The following is a 16,355-nucleotide window of genomic DNA, read 5'->3' as shown; positions in this document are numbered from 1 at the left end:
CATATAAGATTATCAAATTGAACCGCTCAAACTAAATACCTTAATTCAACAGATAAGATTATTTTTCATATAAGATTATTTTTCATACCTTAATTCAATTTCTGTTCAATTATCAAATTGAATCTTACATGAATCGTTCACATTGATGATCATTTTTCTTTACGGCAAAACAACAATAATTTTATTGCTAACTACAATTTTCTCCACCCAATGATGCAAAAGCATATTTATTTAATTAGTCTGACTTTGCTTGGGCTTTATCAACTAATTTAATTGATTAAGTTGAATACCGAAGGGTGCAGTGCATGTGTTCCATAATGATCAACTAATTTAATTGATTAAGTTGATTAAGTTCCATATTGCATCAATTTAATTAAGTTTCTGGATTTTGTAAATAATATTGTCCTTGACCCCAAGTTTGTCGTATTATTTTAATTTATTATATACTTTTTTTCTTGCAGAATGTCAACCGAACCAACATCTATTGGGGGTAGTGTTACACCTCCTACTTCGATAGATTCTGAAAATTCGGGAGTTGGAGCTTCAATCCAAACAAAGGGGACTACCGGGAAAAGAAAAGCCCCTCCTCAAAGGTCAGAAGTTTGGTCTCACTTCACTAAATTTATTAATAGTGAGGGTGCAAGTAAGGCTAAATGTAATTATTGTGAAAAGGAATTTTGTTGTGATATGAAAAAAAATGGTACGGGATCATTGAAATATCATATTGGTTCATGTAAGAAAAATCCTAGTAATGTTGTTGACACTAGTCAAGGACAACTAGTTTTACCTAGAAAGGGAGTTGAAGGGGGGGAAGAGAATCTTTCAACTTGGAGATTTGATCAAGAAGCATGTAGGAAAGGATTAGCACAAATGATTCTGATTGATGAATTACCTTTCAAGTTTGTTGAAAGTGAAGGTTTTAAGAAATTTATGTTTGTGGCATGTCCTAGATTTCATATTCCTTCACGAACTACTATGACTAGGGATGTTTATCAATTGTATCTAGATGAAAGGGTCAAGATAAAACAACTTTTGAGAAGTTCTTGTTCTAGAGTTTGCTTAACTACTGACACATGGACATCTTTGCAAAGAGTTAATTATTTGTGTATCACTGCTCACTTTATTGATAACGATTGGAAATTGAATAAAAAGATTTTAAAATTTTGTCCAATTTCTAGTCATAAGGGTGAGTCCATTGGGATGGTGATTGAGAAATGCTTGTTGAATTGGGGGATTGATAAGTTGTTTACTGTTACTGTTGATAATGCAAGTTCAAATGATGTTGCTATTGGTTATTTGAGAAAGAAATTTAACTGTAATGACCCAAAATTCACAAGCACCGAAAAAGTACATTATCGGGCCTCCGTCTTAGTAAATTGAGTTCGAAAATAATTATTAGAAATATTTATTAGACTAGTTGTGTGTTTAATTAGGTATTAATTGGGTGAATTTAGTTTAATTAAGAGAAATTAAGAAAAAGGACTAAATTGATCTAGGGGTAAAAGTTGAATTATAGATTAATAAAAAATAAAAGGATTAAAATGGCAATTAAGCCATTAATAAGAAATGGGACAGTAAAAGTGATAAAATCTTAGATTTTTATGTTTTATATATATTATTTTATTATATAATATATTATATTATATTATATTATATTGTATTATATTATATAAGTAAAAATAAAAAATAAAAAAAGATGACAAATGTATGGTAAATATTGAAGACATGTGTAATAGTAATAATTACATGGGTACACTTGTAATAAAAATAAATATGTGCTTAATTAATAAGTAAAAGATTTTTTAATATATTATTATTAATATTATTAGTTAAAATAAAAGATATAAAGTAAAAGAAAGAAAGAAACAAAGAAGAAAAGAAACAGAAAAGCTAGAAAAGAAGCAGGGAAAGAGACGAAAACAGGGGAAGATAAGGGGAAAGAAAAATAAAAGGGAAAACTGAGGATTTAAAGCTTCAAGTTAATTGGTAAGCTAAATTTAGCCCTTTCCTCTTCATTTTGATATTTTAAAAGCTTTAAAACAAAATTTTGTTGAAGTTAAGTGGAGGTTATGGAAGTTCATAGGTTTTTGAACATGATTCATTTTGAACAAGTTGTTTAATTAGGGGTTTAGTTGATAGAATTTCTAGTTAGAATAGATAAAAAGAATGATTTTTAAACTAAGTTGTAAGTTTTACATAGTTGGGACTAAGTTATAAAAAGCCTTAAATTAGGGTTTATGTTGAATAAATGATGGAATTGAGGGTTTATTTGATAGAGTTTCTAGTTAGAGTTGATAAAAGGATTAAATTGTGAACTAGACTATAAGTTTTGAATTTTAGGGATTAAATTGAGGAAAATTCGAAATTAGTGAAAATGTTGAAAAATTAGTAGATAAATTTGAGTTTAGAAGAAATTTGAATAGAAATAGAGTGTGAATTAAGTTAGAAAAATAAGTAAGCTTAGTTAGAATTAAATTGGGAATAAGTAGGAATTGAATAAGAATTTTATTATTATTATTATTGTTAATATAATTATTATTATTATTATTGTTAATATAATTATTATTATTATTTTTAATGATTGTAATTAATAGTGAAAATAATTATTATTTTCGTAGCTAACAAGGAAAACGAGGCATCGGCATCTAAAGGAAAAGAAAAGATCGTTGAGGAGTAAACGCGTATTCCGGGTTTGTATTACTATAACTTAATCTATTTAATAAATGCTATATTGAAATTGTATTCATGAGACATTTAAAGGAATGTAAGTATTAACATTTGAAATTAAGTAAGAATATGTGTGAATATTGAATTATATGTGAATTGAAATAATAGATGTTTTGTATTGATTGAATATTTGAAATTGTTGTGGAAATGAATTCGAAATTGGAAAAGTAAAATAATACCCTATCGGACTAGATTGGATACAAATGGCATGCCATAGGATTTGTGATGTGATGAGGAGATTTGTAGTTCGGCCGAGAAGATGACTATGTTATTATATGCTTCGATTTATCCGAAGAGGCATTAAATGCCTTATTGGTGTGTTTGGGAGGATATGATATACTGGTGTGTTATGGAGGATTTAAATTATTCCGGGTGTGTTTAGGTTGGATATTTTGGTGTGTTTGGGTGGAATCCGCGTATCTGTCAGAGTCCGAGCCTTGTTAATAGGGTAAATAATTGAGATGGAAATTTGAAAATGAGATTAGTTGATTTGACATTATTGAAAATATGAGAAAGAATGTATGATATAAATTATGAATTGATTTAGTATGTAAATATTTAAATATATAAATTTAAGATTTATGGAATGATATATGAATATTTTATTTAGTTTAAAGTGATTTTTAAAGACTATGGTCAATATTTGAAATTTTATTATTATTCAATAGTTTAATTTATAGTAATACCACTGAGTATAAAATACTCAACAGACGGTTGTTTCGCGCTTGCAGTTGAAAAGGGGTTAGAGTCTCGGTTCAAGATCCGGGACAATCCCGACTCGACATAAAGATTTTGGTGATGTTTTCTTCCTTTAAGAGAAAGTGGCATGTACATAGGATTTATAATAGTTATTTTGGCATGTTATATAGTTTTGTTGTAAAGTAAGATATTATGTGTTTTGATGATTATATTAGAAAAATGGTATAAGTTATTTTATAGCATTGGTATCAAGTTGAAATGGCTTAGTTAGTTTTATGTGTTAATTAGAAATGATAATAGGATTTTATTTACTTAAGTTGTTATGTCTATATGTCAAGTAAGATTAAGTATATAAATGCATTGGTTGAAATCTTGAAATTGGGTTGGTTATGTTTGAAAATTTGGGGGTTTAATGTAAAAATAAGTCGAAATGTCATTAAATTTTTATAAAAAATGAATGAAATCAATTAGTACAAATTTATAACAATTTATGAATTATTTTAATATGTTGGTTATTTATTTCGATTTATTTGTAAATTGTTTGATATGTCCGGTAATGCCTCGTAACCCTGTTCCGGCGACGGTTTGGGGTTAGGGGGTGTTACATTAACCCTCGAGGGGGTTTAGTTCAAAATGGTAAATATCTTCATATGAGATGCATGGCACACATTGTGAATTTGATTGTTGTTGAAGGCTTAAAGGAAATGAATAAATCTGTTGAACGTGTTAGGGGGGCTGTTAGATATGTGAGACAATCTCCAGCTAGATTACAAAAGTTTAAGGAGTGTGTTGTGGTGGAAAAGATAGAGTGCAAGAAGATGTTGTGTCTTGATGTTTGTACTAGGTGGAACTCGACCTACTTAATGTTAGACACTGCTCAGAACTTTGAGAGAGCTTTTGAGAGATTTGAGGAGCAAGACACAAATTTTAGAAATTTGAACTTGAAAGGGAGAGGGTTGGCCTAGTGTGGATGATTGGGATAATGTTAGAAACTTGAGGATTTCTTGGAACACTTTTATGAAGTCACTTTATGTATATCGGCACTTCATATGTCACGTCCAATAATTTTTTTGATGAGCTTTCTGAAATTGATATTCTTTTACGAGATGCTCAGTTAAATAGTAATATTGATTTAATGTTATGGCCATCAAGATGAAAGAGAAGTATGATAAGTATTGGGGTGATATTGATAAGATGAATTTGCTTATGTTTGTTGCTTGTGTTTTAGATCCTAGACAAAAACTAAAGTATCTTGAATTTGCACTTAGTGAAATGTCTAGTTCTGAAGCAGCTTGTGAAATGATGCAAAAGTTGAAGGAATCTTTGTATGAATTGTTTGATGAGTATAAGCCTCCACTTCATGGTACTTGTAGCCAATCGAGTGTGTCAACACATGTTTCTATTGGTGAACCACAACAAAAAATGAAAAGGCGAATGCAAGCTTTGTATAAAAAGCGTGAGTTGGAAATTTGTGGTGAGGATAAAACATCTGAGTTGGATAAATATCTAGCTGAGGCTAATGAAGAATTTGTTGAAGATTTTGATATTTTATTGTGGTGGAAAGTGAACAGCCCTAGATTTCCCACTCTTTCAAAAATTGCCAGAGATGTGTTAGCTATACCGGTTTCTACGGTTGTTTGAGTCTGCATTTAGTACCGGAGGACGTGTGCTTGATCAATATAGGAGTTCTTTAACTCCTAAAATTGTACAAGCTCTTGTGTATACTCAAGATTGGATTCGAAGATCATCATCACAAGAAGACATAAAAAAGATTGAAGAACAAATCCAAGAGCTTGACAAGATTGAAAATGGTATGTTTATTGTTTTATTTTAATAGTTTCAATTTTTTTACCATATCACTCTTACTTATTTAATTGATTCAATGTTTAGACATTTCTTGGAATGCATTAGAGCCTACCCTAGATTCATGAGCTTTGTGAGTTGAAGGGTATGCTTACTACTATCTTATTCTTGTTAATTTATAATCTATTCGTTTGTTTATATTATTTGAGTTTTTTTAAATGCGTATATTTCTATTATATGCTAAATTTTTGCTCATGTTTTTTTTAGGTTTAATGCAAATGGAGATATTTTGGAGAGATGAAATGGATATATTTTGGAAAGATGAAATGGATATAAATGGAGAATGTTAAAAACATACATTTCAATTATGTGTTAATTCAAGACTTATGTAATATTTTTAATTATGTAGTGATTCAAATACTTATGTAATATTTTTAATTATGTAGTGATTCAAATATTTATGTAATGTTTTTAATTATGTAGTGATTTAATTCGGGTAATTTGGGTAATTTTCGGGTAATTCGGGTAATTTGGGTAATTTTCCGGTAATTCGGGTAATTCGGGTAAGTCGGGTAATTCGGGCAAGTCGGGTAATTTTTAACCAAAAATGATCAACACATATTTTTCGGTTAATTCGGTTAACCGACCTTATTAACTGAAAAAAATTTCGGTTCGGTTAATTTTTTTTAAAAAATTCGGTTCGGTTAACGGTTAAAAAATTTGGGAGGTCGGTTAATTCGGTTTCAAGAATTTCGGGTCGGTTAACCGACTGAACACCCCTAGGCGAGGGCAAACATCATGCACACAGTGTGTCACGATTAGACCTGTCCATGGGCCGGGCGGCCCGGCCCGGCCCGACGGCCCGTCCGAAATATGAGAGGGTTTGGATAAAAATATAGGCCCGAAATATGGGCTTGGGCAAAATTTTAGGCCCGTTTAAAAAATGGGCCGGGCCTCGAGTAAGATTTTTTTGGCCCGGGCCTGGCCCGAAAAATATTAAATATATATATTTTTATTTTTAAAATATAATAGTTTTTTATTTTAAGTTTATTTACTTTCATTTCCTTGACTAGTGTTACAAAATAATAATAATAAAACATCAAGTTTGTTTTACTAATCAAATGTTAGATTTTGTTACAACAATTAATAATTTGATAAATTTACTAATCAAATGTTAGATTTTATTACAACAATTAATACAATTAATAATTTGATAAATTTACTAATCAAATGTTAGATTTTATTACAACAATTAATACAATTAACAATTAATAATTTGATAATTTTACTAACAATTAATTTTAATAACAATTAGTTTTAATTTTATTAAAAAATAAATTTAATTTTAATTAAAACGGGCGGGCGGGCCGGGCTCGGCCCATATTTTTATTCGGGCGGGCAGGCAAAATCTCAGCCCATATTTGGGCGGGGCGGGCCCTGCCTAGTCAACGGCTGAAATTTTTTTGTGGGCCTGGCCCGAACCCGGCCCATGGACAGGTCTAGTCACGATCGAAACAATTTATGGTTTCGCGTGACGGAGTTTGACAGACAGCACCAAGGTGTTGTTGGTGGGCAGTATCGTGTACACTTGCGAAACAAGACTTGTGACTGTGGGAAGTTTGATGCACTTCGTTATCCATGTGCTCATGTTATTGCAGCTTGCCAGAAACTTCGTCTGGATCCAATGAGTTATGTGGACGAAGTGTACAAACTAGAAAACATGTACAACTTTTGGAGACATGTTTTCCCACCGGTCCCAGATGAACGTAAGTGACCGCCCGTATCTCTTGCTCCTTTTAAGCTGTTACCGGATAGAGAATTGCGTCGCAAACCAAAGGGTCGACCTTGCTCCACTAGAATACGGAACAATATGGATATCCGAGAAACATCCAGTCAGCAGAAGTTGTGCGGATGGTGTAGGAACCTAGGCCATACAAGTCGATCATGCCCTAATCGCAATAGCTGAATGTAATTTTAGAAAAAAAATATATTTTCTTCAATTATTAATTGATAATTGTATAAATTGTTAGTAAAATTATCAAATTAGTTTAATTTCTTAACTGTTAGTACCAGTCAAAACATTTTACCAGATCTAACATTATGTAAAATTATGTAAAATTATTAAGCCAAAATTTTTTTCTTAATGGTTAGAAAAATTTATCAAATAATCTCAAATTATTAAGTCCAAAAATTGTGTTAATGGTTATTAAAGTGTTCAAAATATGTAAAATTATTAAGCCAAAAAATATGTAAAATTATTAAGCCAAAAAATTTAGGTTAGTTTTGGGTTTTAATTAATTTAGGTTAGGTTTAGGGTTTTAATTAATTTAGGTTAGGGTTAGATTAGGGTTTTAAATTAATTTAGGTTAGTTAGGGTTTTAGTTAATTTAGGTTAGGTTTAGGGTTTTAGTTAATTTAGGTTAGGTTTAGGGTTGTAAATTAATTTAGGTTAGATTAGGGTTTTAGTTAATTTAGGTTAGGTTTAGGGTTTTAGTTAATTTAGGTTAGGTTTAGGGTTGTAAATTAATTTAGGTTAGATTAGGTTTTTAGTTAATTTAGGTTAGGTTTAGGGTTTTAATTAATTTTAGGTTAGGGTTAGGGTTTTAAATTAATTTAGGTTAGGTTTAGGGTTTTAATTAATTTTAGGTTAGGTTTAGGGTTTTAATTAATTTAGGTTAGGTTAGGGTTTTAAATTAATTTAAGTTAGGTTTAGGTTTTAATTATTTTAGGTTAGGTTTAGGGTTTTAATTAATTTTAGGTTAGGTTTAGGGTTTTAATTATTTTAGGTTAGGTTTAGGGTTTTAATTAATTTTAGGTTAGGTTTAGGGTTTTAATTAATTTAGGTTAGGTTTAGGGTTTTAATTAATTTAGGTTAGGTTAGGTTTTTAGTTAATTTAGGTTAGATTAGGTTTTTAATTAATTTAGGTTAGGTTAGGGTTTTTAATTAATTTAGGTTAGGTTTAGGGTTTTAATTAATTTTAGGTTAGGTTTAGGGTTTTTAATTAATTTAGGTTAGGTTTATGGTTTTAATTAATTTAGGTTAGGTTTAGGTTTTTAATTAATTTAGGTTAGGTTTAGGGTTTTAATTAATTTAGGTTAGGTTTAGGGTTTTAATTAATTTAGGTTAGGTTTAGGTTTTTAATTAATTTTAGGTTAGGTTTAGGGTTTTAATTAATTTTAGGTTAGGTTTAGGGTTTTAATTAATTTAGGTTAGGTTTAGGTTTTTAATTAATTTAGGTTAGGTTTAGGGTTTTAATTAATTTAGGTTAGGTTTAGGTTTTTAATTAATTTAGGTTAGGTTAGGTATTTTAGTTAATTTAGGTTAGATTAGGTTTTTAATTAATTTAGGTTAGGTTAGGGTTTTAAATTAATTTAGGTTAGGTTTAGGGTTTTAGTTAATTTAGGTTAGGTTTAGGGTTTTAAATTAATTTAGGTTAGGTTTAGGGTTTTAGTTAATTTAGGTTAGGTTTAGGGTTTTAATTAATTTTAGGTTAGGTTTAGGGTTTTAATTAATTTAGGTTAGATTAGGGTTTTTAGTTAATTTAGGTTAGGTTTAGGGTTTTAAATTAATTTAGGTTAGGTTTAGGGTTTTTAATTAATTTAGGTTAGGTTTAGGTTTTTAATTAATTTAGGTTAGGTTAGGGTTTTTAATTAATTTAGGTTAGGTTTAGGGTTTTAATTAATTTAGGTTAGGTTTAGGGTTTTAATTAATTTAGGTTAGGTTTAGGGTTTTAAATTAATTTAGGTTAGGTTTAGGGTTTTAATTAATTTTAGGTTAGGTTTAGGGTTTTTAATTAATTTAGGTTAGGTTAAGGTTTTTAATTAATTTAGGTTAGGTTAGGGTTTTTAGTTAATTTAGGTTAGATTAGGTTTTTAATTAATTTAGGTTAGGTTAGGGTTTTAAATTAATCCGTAAATAATAATAAAACGGCTTATTTCGTAAATTTTGAAAAAGGAGCTTTTTTCCGTAAATTGCCCTATTCTTTAGCCCAGATTTACTCAAAATTTTTTAATTATAAAAGTGATAAAGGTTTAATAGTAACGTAATTAGCGCAATTTTAATTTAAATCATATTTAGAATGATAAATATTTTAATTATCAAGTCAACAGAAATTAATCCACTTAATTTTTATTCTCTAAATTTCACTCTCAATTTTATACAAATATTTCGTGGGAATTAAAATTTTTATATATAATACTTGTTTTTAAAATTATTAATATATAATATTAAGTTTTGTATAATTTATTACTACACCGATTACTATATATATGATATATACTCAATAGATACTTATTCACATTATTATTAATATATTTATCATTATCAATTGTTATTACAAATATATTAATGTTTATGTTAGTATACACTTAATTAAATGATAAGTTTTGTATAATTTATTATATAATAATATTATATGATATGCATAAACTCGTATATGTATATTGTAATAATTTATTAATATTAATATCATGTAATTATATAATATTTAATTTTATATTTTAATATCATTATACTAATTTATATAATAACCACGTACTCATTTATGCTATTTAATTTAATATACATTGCATATTACGTGTACCATGAGTTAATTTATTATATATATTTGGACTATATATTTATTCAATTCTTTTATCATATTTTAATTATTTTTTTTGTATTTGTATCATTTTGATTAATTTATTCACTTGAATTGCATTTTAATTATTTATTATATATTTGAATTTGAATTTTAATAATTTCAAAATCTTATTTTCTTTTAATTTTAAAAATGGATATATAGATAAATTGCATTGCCGTGTGTTGATAGGATAAGTATGCCACATGTAAAAATTTAGGCTGTCATGTCATCTGGAAAAGGAGGGGCGGAGAATATTTGGTAAACACCACAAACAAAATTAGGAGTTGGCAAATGTCCTATAAAATAATAGTAAAATATTAAAAATAAATATTAAAAAAAGGTATGTGGCAAAATTTTAAATATTACTGGTGGAATAAATATATAATACCTCAATAAACTTAATAAAAGAAAAAAATATAAAGTTATTAAACATTCAATTAAAATAGCATAATTGTTTTTAAGAAAAAATAAAAAATAATGAAGATTTTTAAAATGAGTTTGAACAGAGATAAAATTGATATTGATATTTTAGGATAAACTAAATTTGAATAAATATAAATTATACTAAAACAATGCAATAACCTGAGCCAAACTCGATAGAGATCCACTCATAAATAATAATAAATTGGTATATTTGAAGGTTGATTTTTGGTGTGTAAGGTACAAGCCTCTTACCCCTTTGACAATTGAGAACACACTAGGTGAGGATTTTGGAGTCACATGCAAATTTGGAATTTACATCCATTGCTTCATCCAAATTTGCTAATAACTTCGTTTGAAGGAAGAAAACGACATAGAAAACCTCTTGGGATTTTGCAAGGGCCAATCGAGTTATTAGAATATTAATGATTTTTATATTTGGTAATTAATTAATTTATTTTGATATTAGGATAAGGGATAGGAGTTATACGGTTAAATTCGTATTAAACTAGGAAAAAGAATTGTATGAAACTATAATTCCACGTCATCCCTATCCCTTTCTAATAGGAGAATGACAAATCAGATTTTTCCTCCTAATTTTTATTATTTTTAGTTGGATTTGAATTTTTTCAAGAGGAAAAAGCTGAAAATTAGGAGAAAAAGTCTGATTTGTTATTCTCCTATTGATGTGTAATCATAGTTTCATGCAATCCCTACTCATCAAACTAGTATCTGACAAGAGCTTTAATCATCATTCCATAGAAGTCAAGACTTATTTCTATCATTCTATCTAGTATAATACATTAATTATTTATAACCAAAATATTACGTATTTAAGTGTGTTTAAACATATATTTTTAAATTATTATAACAACGAAGAATGATCAAAATTTCTTAAGTTATACCAAAATGTTTTAATAATATACCAATACCAAAATGTTTAAGGTTTACACAAAAGCCTAACGCTTTAGTTAGAACTTTTGTAATACAATATTTTTGTAGCGCATAATAAAATTTCACTAATGATGATAGATGATTTTAAAGTACGAAAACTCTTATTAGAGATGAAAAGGATAAATGGACTACAGGTTCCTATCGTCACATATCTCGTGCAAACAATTTAGAAGTGGAGCTTTGGGGTCTTAGATAATTTTGAACTTGCAAATATATGAATTTGTTGAACCTTATAAATTAAAGTCGATTCATGTTGTGAAAGTGGAGATGAGGGAGTTGATTGAGCCACTAATGACAGCTGAAGAACATGCTCTACAATTTCTTGGTGAAACAGGAGAGAGAAAATGTATGTTGCATATAACCAACAACTTTGGTTGAACGAAGATAATAAGGGTTTAAATGATATTTTAACATCTCAAAACCCAAAAGCCACAGCACCTTTCTCTAACTTTTTCTTTTGTCTCTAAAAGCATTTCTCCAAAGTGTTTTTACATCCCAAACACACCGTATTTAGGGTTGCTTCTGCAGCCCAAAAGTGCTTTTGGGACTCAACAAGTAATCCCGGACGTAGCCTTAGTCTTATAAATAATGAGTCTAATAATAAAATTTTGCTATCTACTCTTGTTTCTTACTGCAGGACACTCGAGGGACAATCAAGTACGTCTTTTGAGAGAAGAATCGATACACAAGTGCTGATCTTTTGTCTAGTTGTACCATGCCACCTTTAGGTTTGTTCGAATGATGCATATGGAGAACTTTTGTACTGAACTGTTGGTTAACTTTTAATAAAATCGAGTTCCTTTTTGCACCCAAAAAAAGATATACTAATAATAGACGCCGCCTTTATAATGGCTGTGGCTTCCTATACAATATATCACCGATTGATGACTTCATTGAGTCCTACCTTTCTGGACTGACTTAAGACCCCATCTCATCATATTTAATTATACGAGCTCAAGTGAGTTAAAAATATCAAAAATGGTTATTACCAACAACATTAGTCAATGAAGCTAAAGAGTAGTAGAGCTATTCAATCCTTCAAAACTCTCTTATTTCTACTGTTTGCATTGTTTACATATTGTTGAGGAAGAAAAAACATTGCTGAATTTCTGTTAAACCTACGGATGTTCACAGCTAAGAAGCTGCCCATGCTTTCACTATAAAAGTTAAAATTGATCAAATTAATTTATATAATTATATATTTTCATCTATTTTAAAACAATCCCGATCAAATCGAGTATTTAATTCATTAACAATGTAAAAATGTATATTAAATACACCATCAACTATAAGTTGATGAAAAGTAGAATACTTTAGTAAAATAAAATAAAATAATTATTCTAATAATAAAATCCACAAACACCTATTATTGTGTATTAATTAAAATAAATTTTTTTAATCGAGTTTTAGTTTAAATGGTATTTAAGTATGGATATGAATTGATATTTATATATATTTTGTTTGTGTACAGAGGCATATTTAAAGGGAAAAAATTGGGATGATGTATTAAGATACAGATTGATAGGGGTCGAATGGGATGGTGACCCTAATTAATGATAGAAAGAGAAAATAAGCAAAAAGCTTACTATCCATCCATATCCGCAAAGGAGGCAAAGTCGGTCATTTTGGACTACGTTTCCCGCGAAATTAGTTATGACGTCCATAACAATGAACCTTAAAAACCTCATCTATCTCGTCATTTATTGAAAAAAAAAAGAGAAGAAAAGCGTTGTTTTTTTCATTGCTCTCTGCAACTTATAAAAGAAAAATCTTCCAACAATGGCGGATGAATCAAGCCAAAAGTCACATGCAATCTTCATACCATACCCTCTCCAAGGCCACGTCATCCCATCCGTTAACTTAGCCATCAAGCTAGCATCCAAGGGCTTCACCATCACCTTCATCAACACCCAAGCCGTCCACCACCAGACCGCCAAGGCTCACCCCGACATTGGTTCCGACATCTTCGCTAAGGTCAGGGAATCGGGCCTCGACATACGGTACGCCACCGTTTCTGACGGTCTCCCCGTGGAGTTCGACCGGTCGTTGAACCACGACCAGTTCATGGCTTCGTTGTTGCATGAGTTCTCAGCCCACGTTGACGAGGTAGTCGGCCGGATAGTAGGGTCCGGGGAGAAGGTTCATTGCCTCATTGCTGACACTTTCTTCGTTTGGTCTTCAAAGATTGCAAAGAAATTTGGGTTGCTTTATGTCTCGTATTGGACGGAACCAGCTTTGGTGTTTACTTTGTACTATCACTTGGATCTTCTTAGGGAAAATGGTCACTTTGGTCAGCAAGGTAACTTTATTTTAATTTAACTAACATAATTTGATAACATTATTGTATATTAAATCATAAATATCATTAAAAAATTTGTTAATCCACTGTTATATAAAAATCAACTAAGCTAGGATTGTTCTAAAATGATAAATTTTGATAATTATAAACTTACTAGTTTTGGGTTTTAAGGTAGATTTTTTTAAAGTCATTTTAATAAATTCTAAGAATTTTAGTTTAAATTAAGGTTTAAATCAGATAATGGTGCTCACAAGTTATTTAAATTCGACTAAAAAATTTAAATTCGATTCGATAATTATCGAGCTAAGCTCGAGCTCAAGTAGCTCAAGTTATCGATCGAACTGAATTCGAGCTTAATAATATTTGATACGAACGAATCACGAGCCTTATCAAGTTTTCTATATTTTTATATTACTAAATTACACTATTACCTTTAATATATATCATTAAATCTATGCTTTTATTGAGTTGAACTAGAGTCTAAAAATAGATAAATGAGTTTAATCAAGCTCGAATAGCTTGATTATATATTGAGTTAAGTTCGAGCTTAACAGTATTCAAGCTTAGCTCGACTCGATTACACTTCTAATCTAAATTAGATTAAGGAATAACATTAATAATAGTAGAACTAGTTTAAAATTTGTCTAATATTAGAGAAGATTTGAATAAAAAATTATGCACAAAAGTAAATCTAATTAAAATATAATCATGTTTAAGCTGTAATATTCAAAACTCAGTGATTACAAATATGAACAACATTTTGCAAAATTTGAGCACAAGATTGAGTGCGTGAACATCAGAATGACCAAGTTATGTCACAGATGAAAATCATAATTTGAAATTTAAGCTTAACTCATTATTACAAATCTAATGTTTTATTTTGGGTTTGAATTTTTTAATCAGAATGTCGGGAAGACACCATAAAATACATACCGGGAGTGGAAGCTGTTGAACCCAGAGACATGATGTCATACCTTCAAGACACCGATACAACATCCGTTTGTCATCAAATCATTTTCAATGCCTTCCAAGATGCCAAAAATGCCGATTTTGTTCTGTGTAACACCGTTCAAGATCTCGAACTTGGAACCATATCAGCTCTACATGCCAAAGTCCCTTTTTATGCAATCGGACCCATTTTCCCACCCGGCTTTACCAAGAGCAACGTCGCTACCAGTCTATGGTCCGAGTCTGACTGCTCCCAATGGCTCGACAAAAAGCCCCATGGCTCCGTTCTGTACGCGTCCTTCGGTAGCTACGCCCACGTTAAAAAAAGCGAGCTAATAGAGATAGCTAAAGGGCTTGCCCTTAGCAAAGTGAGTTTCCTTTGGGTGCTTCGGCCTGATATTGTCAGTTCTGATGATACGGATCCCTTGCCCGTTGGATTCAAAGAGGAAGTTAAGGACCGTTCGATGATCATACCTTGGTGTTGTCAAAATGCAGTGCTGGCCCACCCTGCAACAGGAGGGTTCTTAACACATTGTGGGTGGAATTCTGTACTGGAGAGTATATGGTGTGGGGTTCCCTTGTTGTGTTTCCCTTTGTTGACGGATCAATTCACTAATAGGAAATTAGTGGTTGATGACTGGAAGATGGGGATTAATTTGAGCAATAAAAGACCCGTCACCAAGGAAGAGGTTTCGGATAATGTCAACTGTCTGATGAGTTGGAAATCAGGGGATGAGTACAGGGTGAAAGTCAAAGAGGTGAGGAAATCATTAGAAAATGCTTTGGCACCAAATGGGTCATCAGGGACTAATCTGGACCTGTTCATCAAGCAACTCAAGGCTAAGTGTCAAATCAAACCCATCTCTCAATAGTCTTTACAACAATTTGTCATCCATTTATTTAGAATAGGGTTTTCATGATTTTTATTAGATTAAAATATGTTCTCATATCTATACTTAAAACATTGAAAATAAAATTGTAAATTTTTTTATTTAAAAATTATAATCCCATATGTACATGTAAAAATTAGAACGTTGGTAATGATAATTTATCGCAAAGAAAAAGAGAGAGAAAAATAAAAAACACAGATTTTACGTGGAAACCCTCTCGGAAAAAAATCACGGCCAGAGGAGAAGATAATTCACTATGTCGAATTCGAATTAATTACAAGAGGAGTAGACTATGTCTATTTATAGGCTTGTAAAACTATATTCAAATAGGAGTGTAGTAAGATTGAAACATCTTATTTTAATCAATATCAAATAGATGGAGTTTAATAAGGTTTAATAAAGTTTAAAAAATATTATTATAAAATAAAATAAAAATATATAATTCTATAGGGATTTTAATTTTAATTTATTTTACCACTATATTTGATTTAAATAAGGATTCGGGTCACTTAATTATAACAATCTCCACATTGACACGAATTCTTAATGAACAAGTTCTTCATCGCGAACTCTCAACAAATAAGTTCCCCACCTCTTCCATAAAACCCCTTAAGGGTTTAACTTCAACAATGAACACCAACCAAGTCTAAGCAATGCTCAAACTTGGTTATAGGAAGTGACTTAGTCATCATATCTGCAGGATTTTCATGAGTACTAATTTTGCTCACAATAATATCACCACGAGCAATAATATCACGAACAAAATGATACCGAACATCAATGTGTTTTGTTCTTTCATGAAACATTTGATCTTTTATAAGGAAGATGGTATTTTGATTGTCACAAAATACTGTATTGATTTGAATGTCTTCATTGAGTTCACTAAAGAGTCCCTTCAACCAAATAGCTTCTTTACAAGCCTCAGTAATCGCCATGTACTCAACTTCAATGGTAGACAAAGCAACTGTAGTTTGCAAAGTGGCTTTCCAATTG

General features: G+C 30.1%; 2 protein-coding genes and 1 long non-coding RNA gene across 3 annotated transcripts; all 3 read left to right on the top strand.

The window, feature by feature from the left end:
- The first annotated feature begins 462 nt into the window (after window positions 1-462).
- On the top strand, window positions 463-1,010 carry LOC128034568 (zinc finger BED domain-containing protein RICESLEEPER 3-like). Its single transcript, XM_052623085.1, has 2 exons — window positions 463-899; window positions 1,007-1,010. Exons 1-2 carry the CDS (start codon window positions 463-465, stop codon window positions 1,008-1,010), a joined length of 441 nt encoding a protein of 146 aa, XP_052479045.1.
- An 857-nt stretch (window positions 1,011-1,867) lies between these two features.
- LOC105774941 (uncharacterized) lies at window positions 1,868-5,723 on the top strand. The gene is made up of 4 exons (XR_008193752.1): window positions 1,868-1,986; window positions 2,619-2,690; window positions 4,695-5,237; window positions 5,497-5,723. It is a non-coding gene; the product is annotated as an uncharacterized LOC105774941 (long non-coding RNA).
- A 6,983-nt stretch (window positions 5,724-12,706) lies between these two features.
- Window positions 12,707-15,504, top strand: LOC105788977 (UDP-glycosyltransferase 86A2). The gene is made up of 2 exons (XM_012616136.2): window positions 12,707-13,524; window positions 14,428-15,504. Exons 1-2 carry the CDS (start codon window positions 13,005-13,007, stop codon window positions 15,342-15,344), a joined length of 1,437 nt encoding a protein of 478 aa, XP_012471590.1. The 5' UTR covers window positions 12,707-13,004; the 3' UTR covers window positions 15,345-15,504.
- Window positions 15,505-16,355: the final 851 nt, after the last annotated feature.

The sequence above is a fragment of the Gossypium raimondii genome, chromosome 2, assembly GCF_025698545.1.
Source record: "Gossypium raimondii isolate GPD5lz chromosome 2, ASM2569854v1, whole genome shotgun sequence".
Classification (NCBI taxonomy): Eukaryota; Viridiplantae; Streptophyta; class Magnoliopsida; order Malvales; family Malvaceae; genus Gossypium; species Gossypium raimondii.
This window is presented reverse-complemented; position numbering and strand designations above follow the sequence as displayed.

Excerpts from the sequence above, each read along its gene's own strand:
- LOC128034568 (XM_052623085.1), top strand. The coding sequence starts at position 463 with ATGTCAACCGAACCAACATCTATTGGGGGTAGTGTTACACCTCCTACT.
- LOC105788977 (XM_012616136.2), top strand. The coding sequence starts at position 13,005 with ATGGCGGATGAATCAAGCCAAAAGTCACATGCAATCTTCATACCATAC. Across the intron at positions 13,525-14,427 it reads TGGTCACTTTGGTCAGCAAG|AATGTCGGGAAGACACCATA; the intron begins GTAACTTTATTT and ends TTTTTTAATCAG.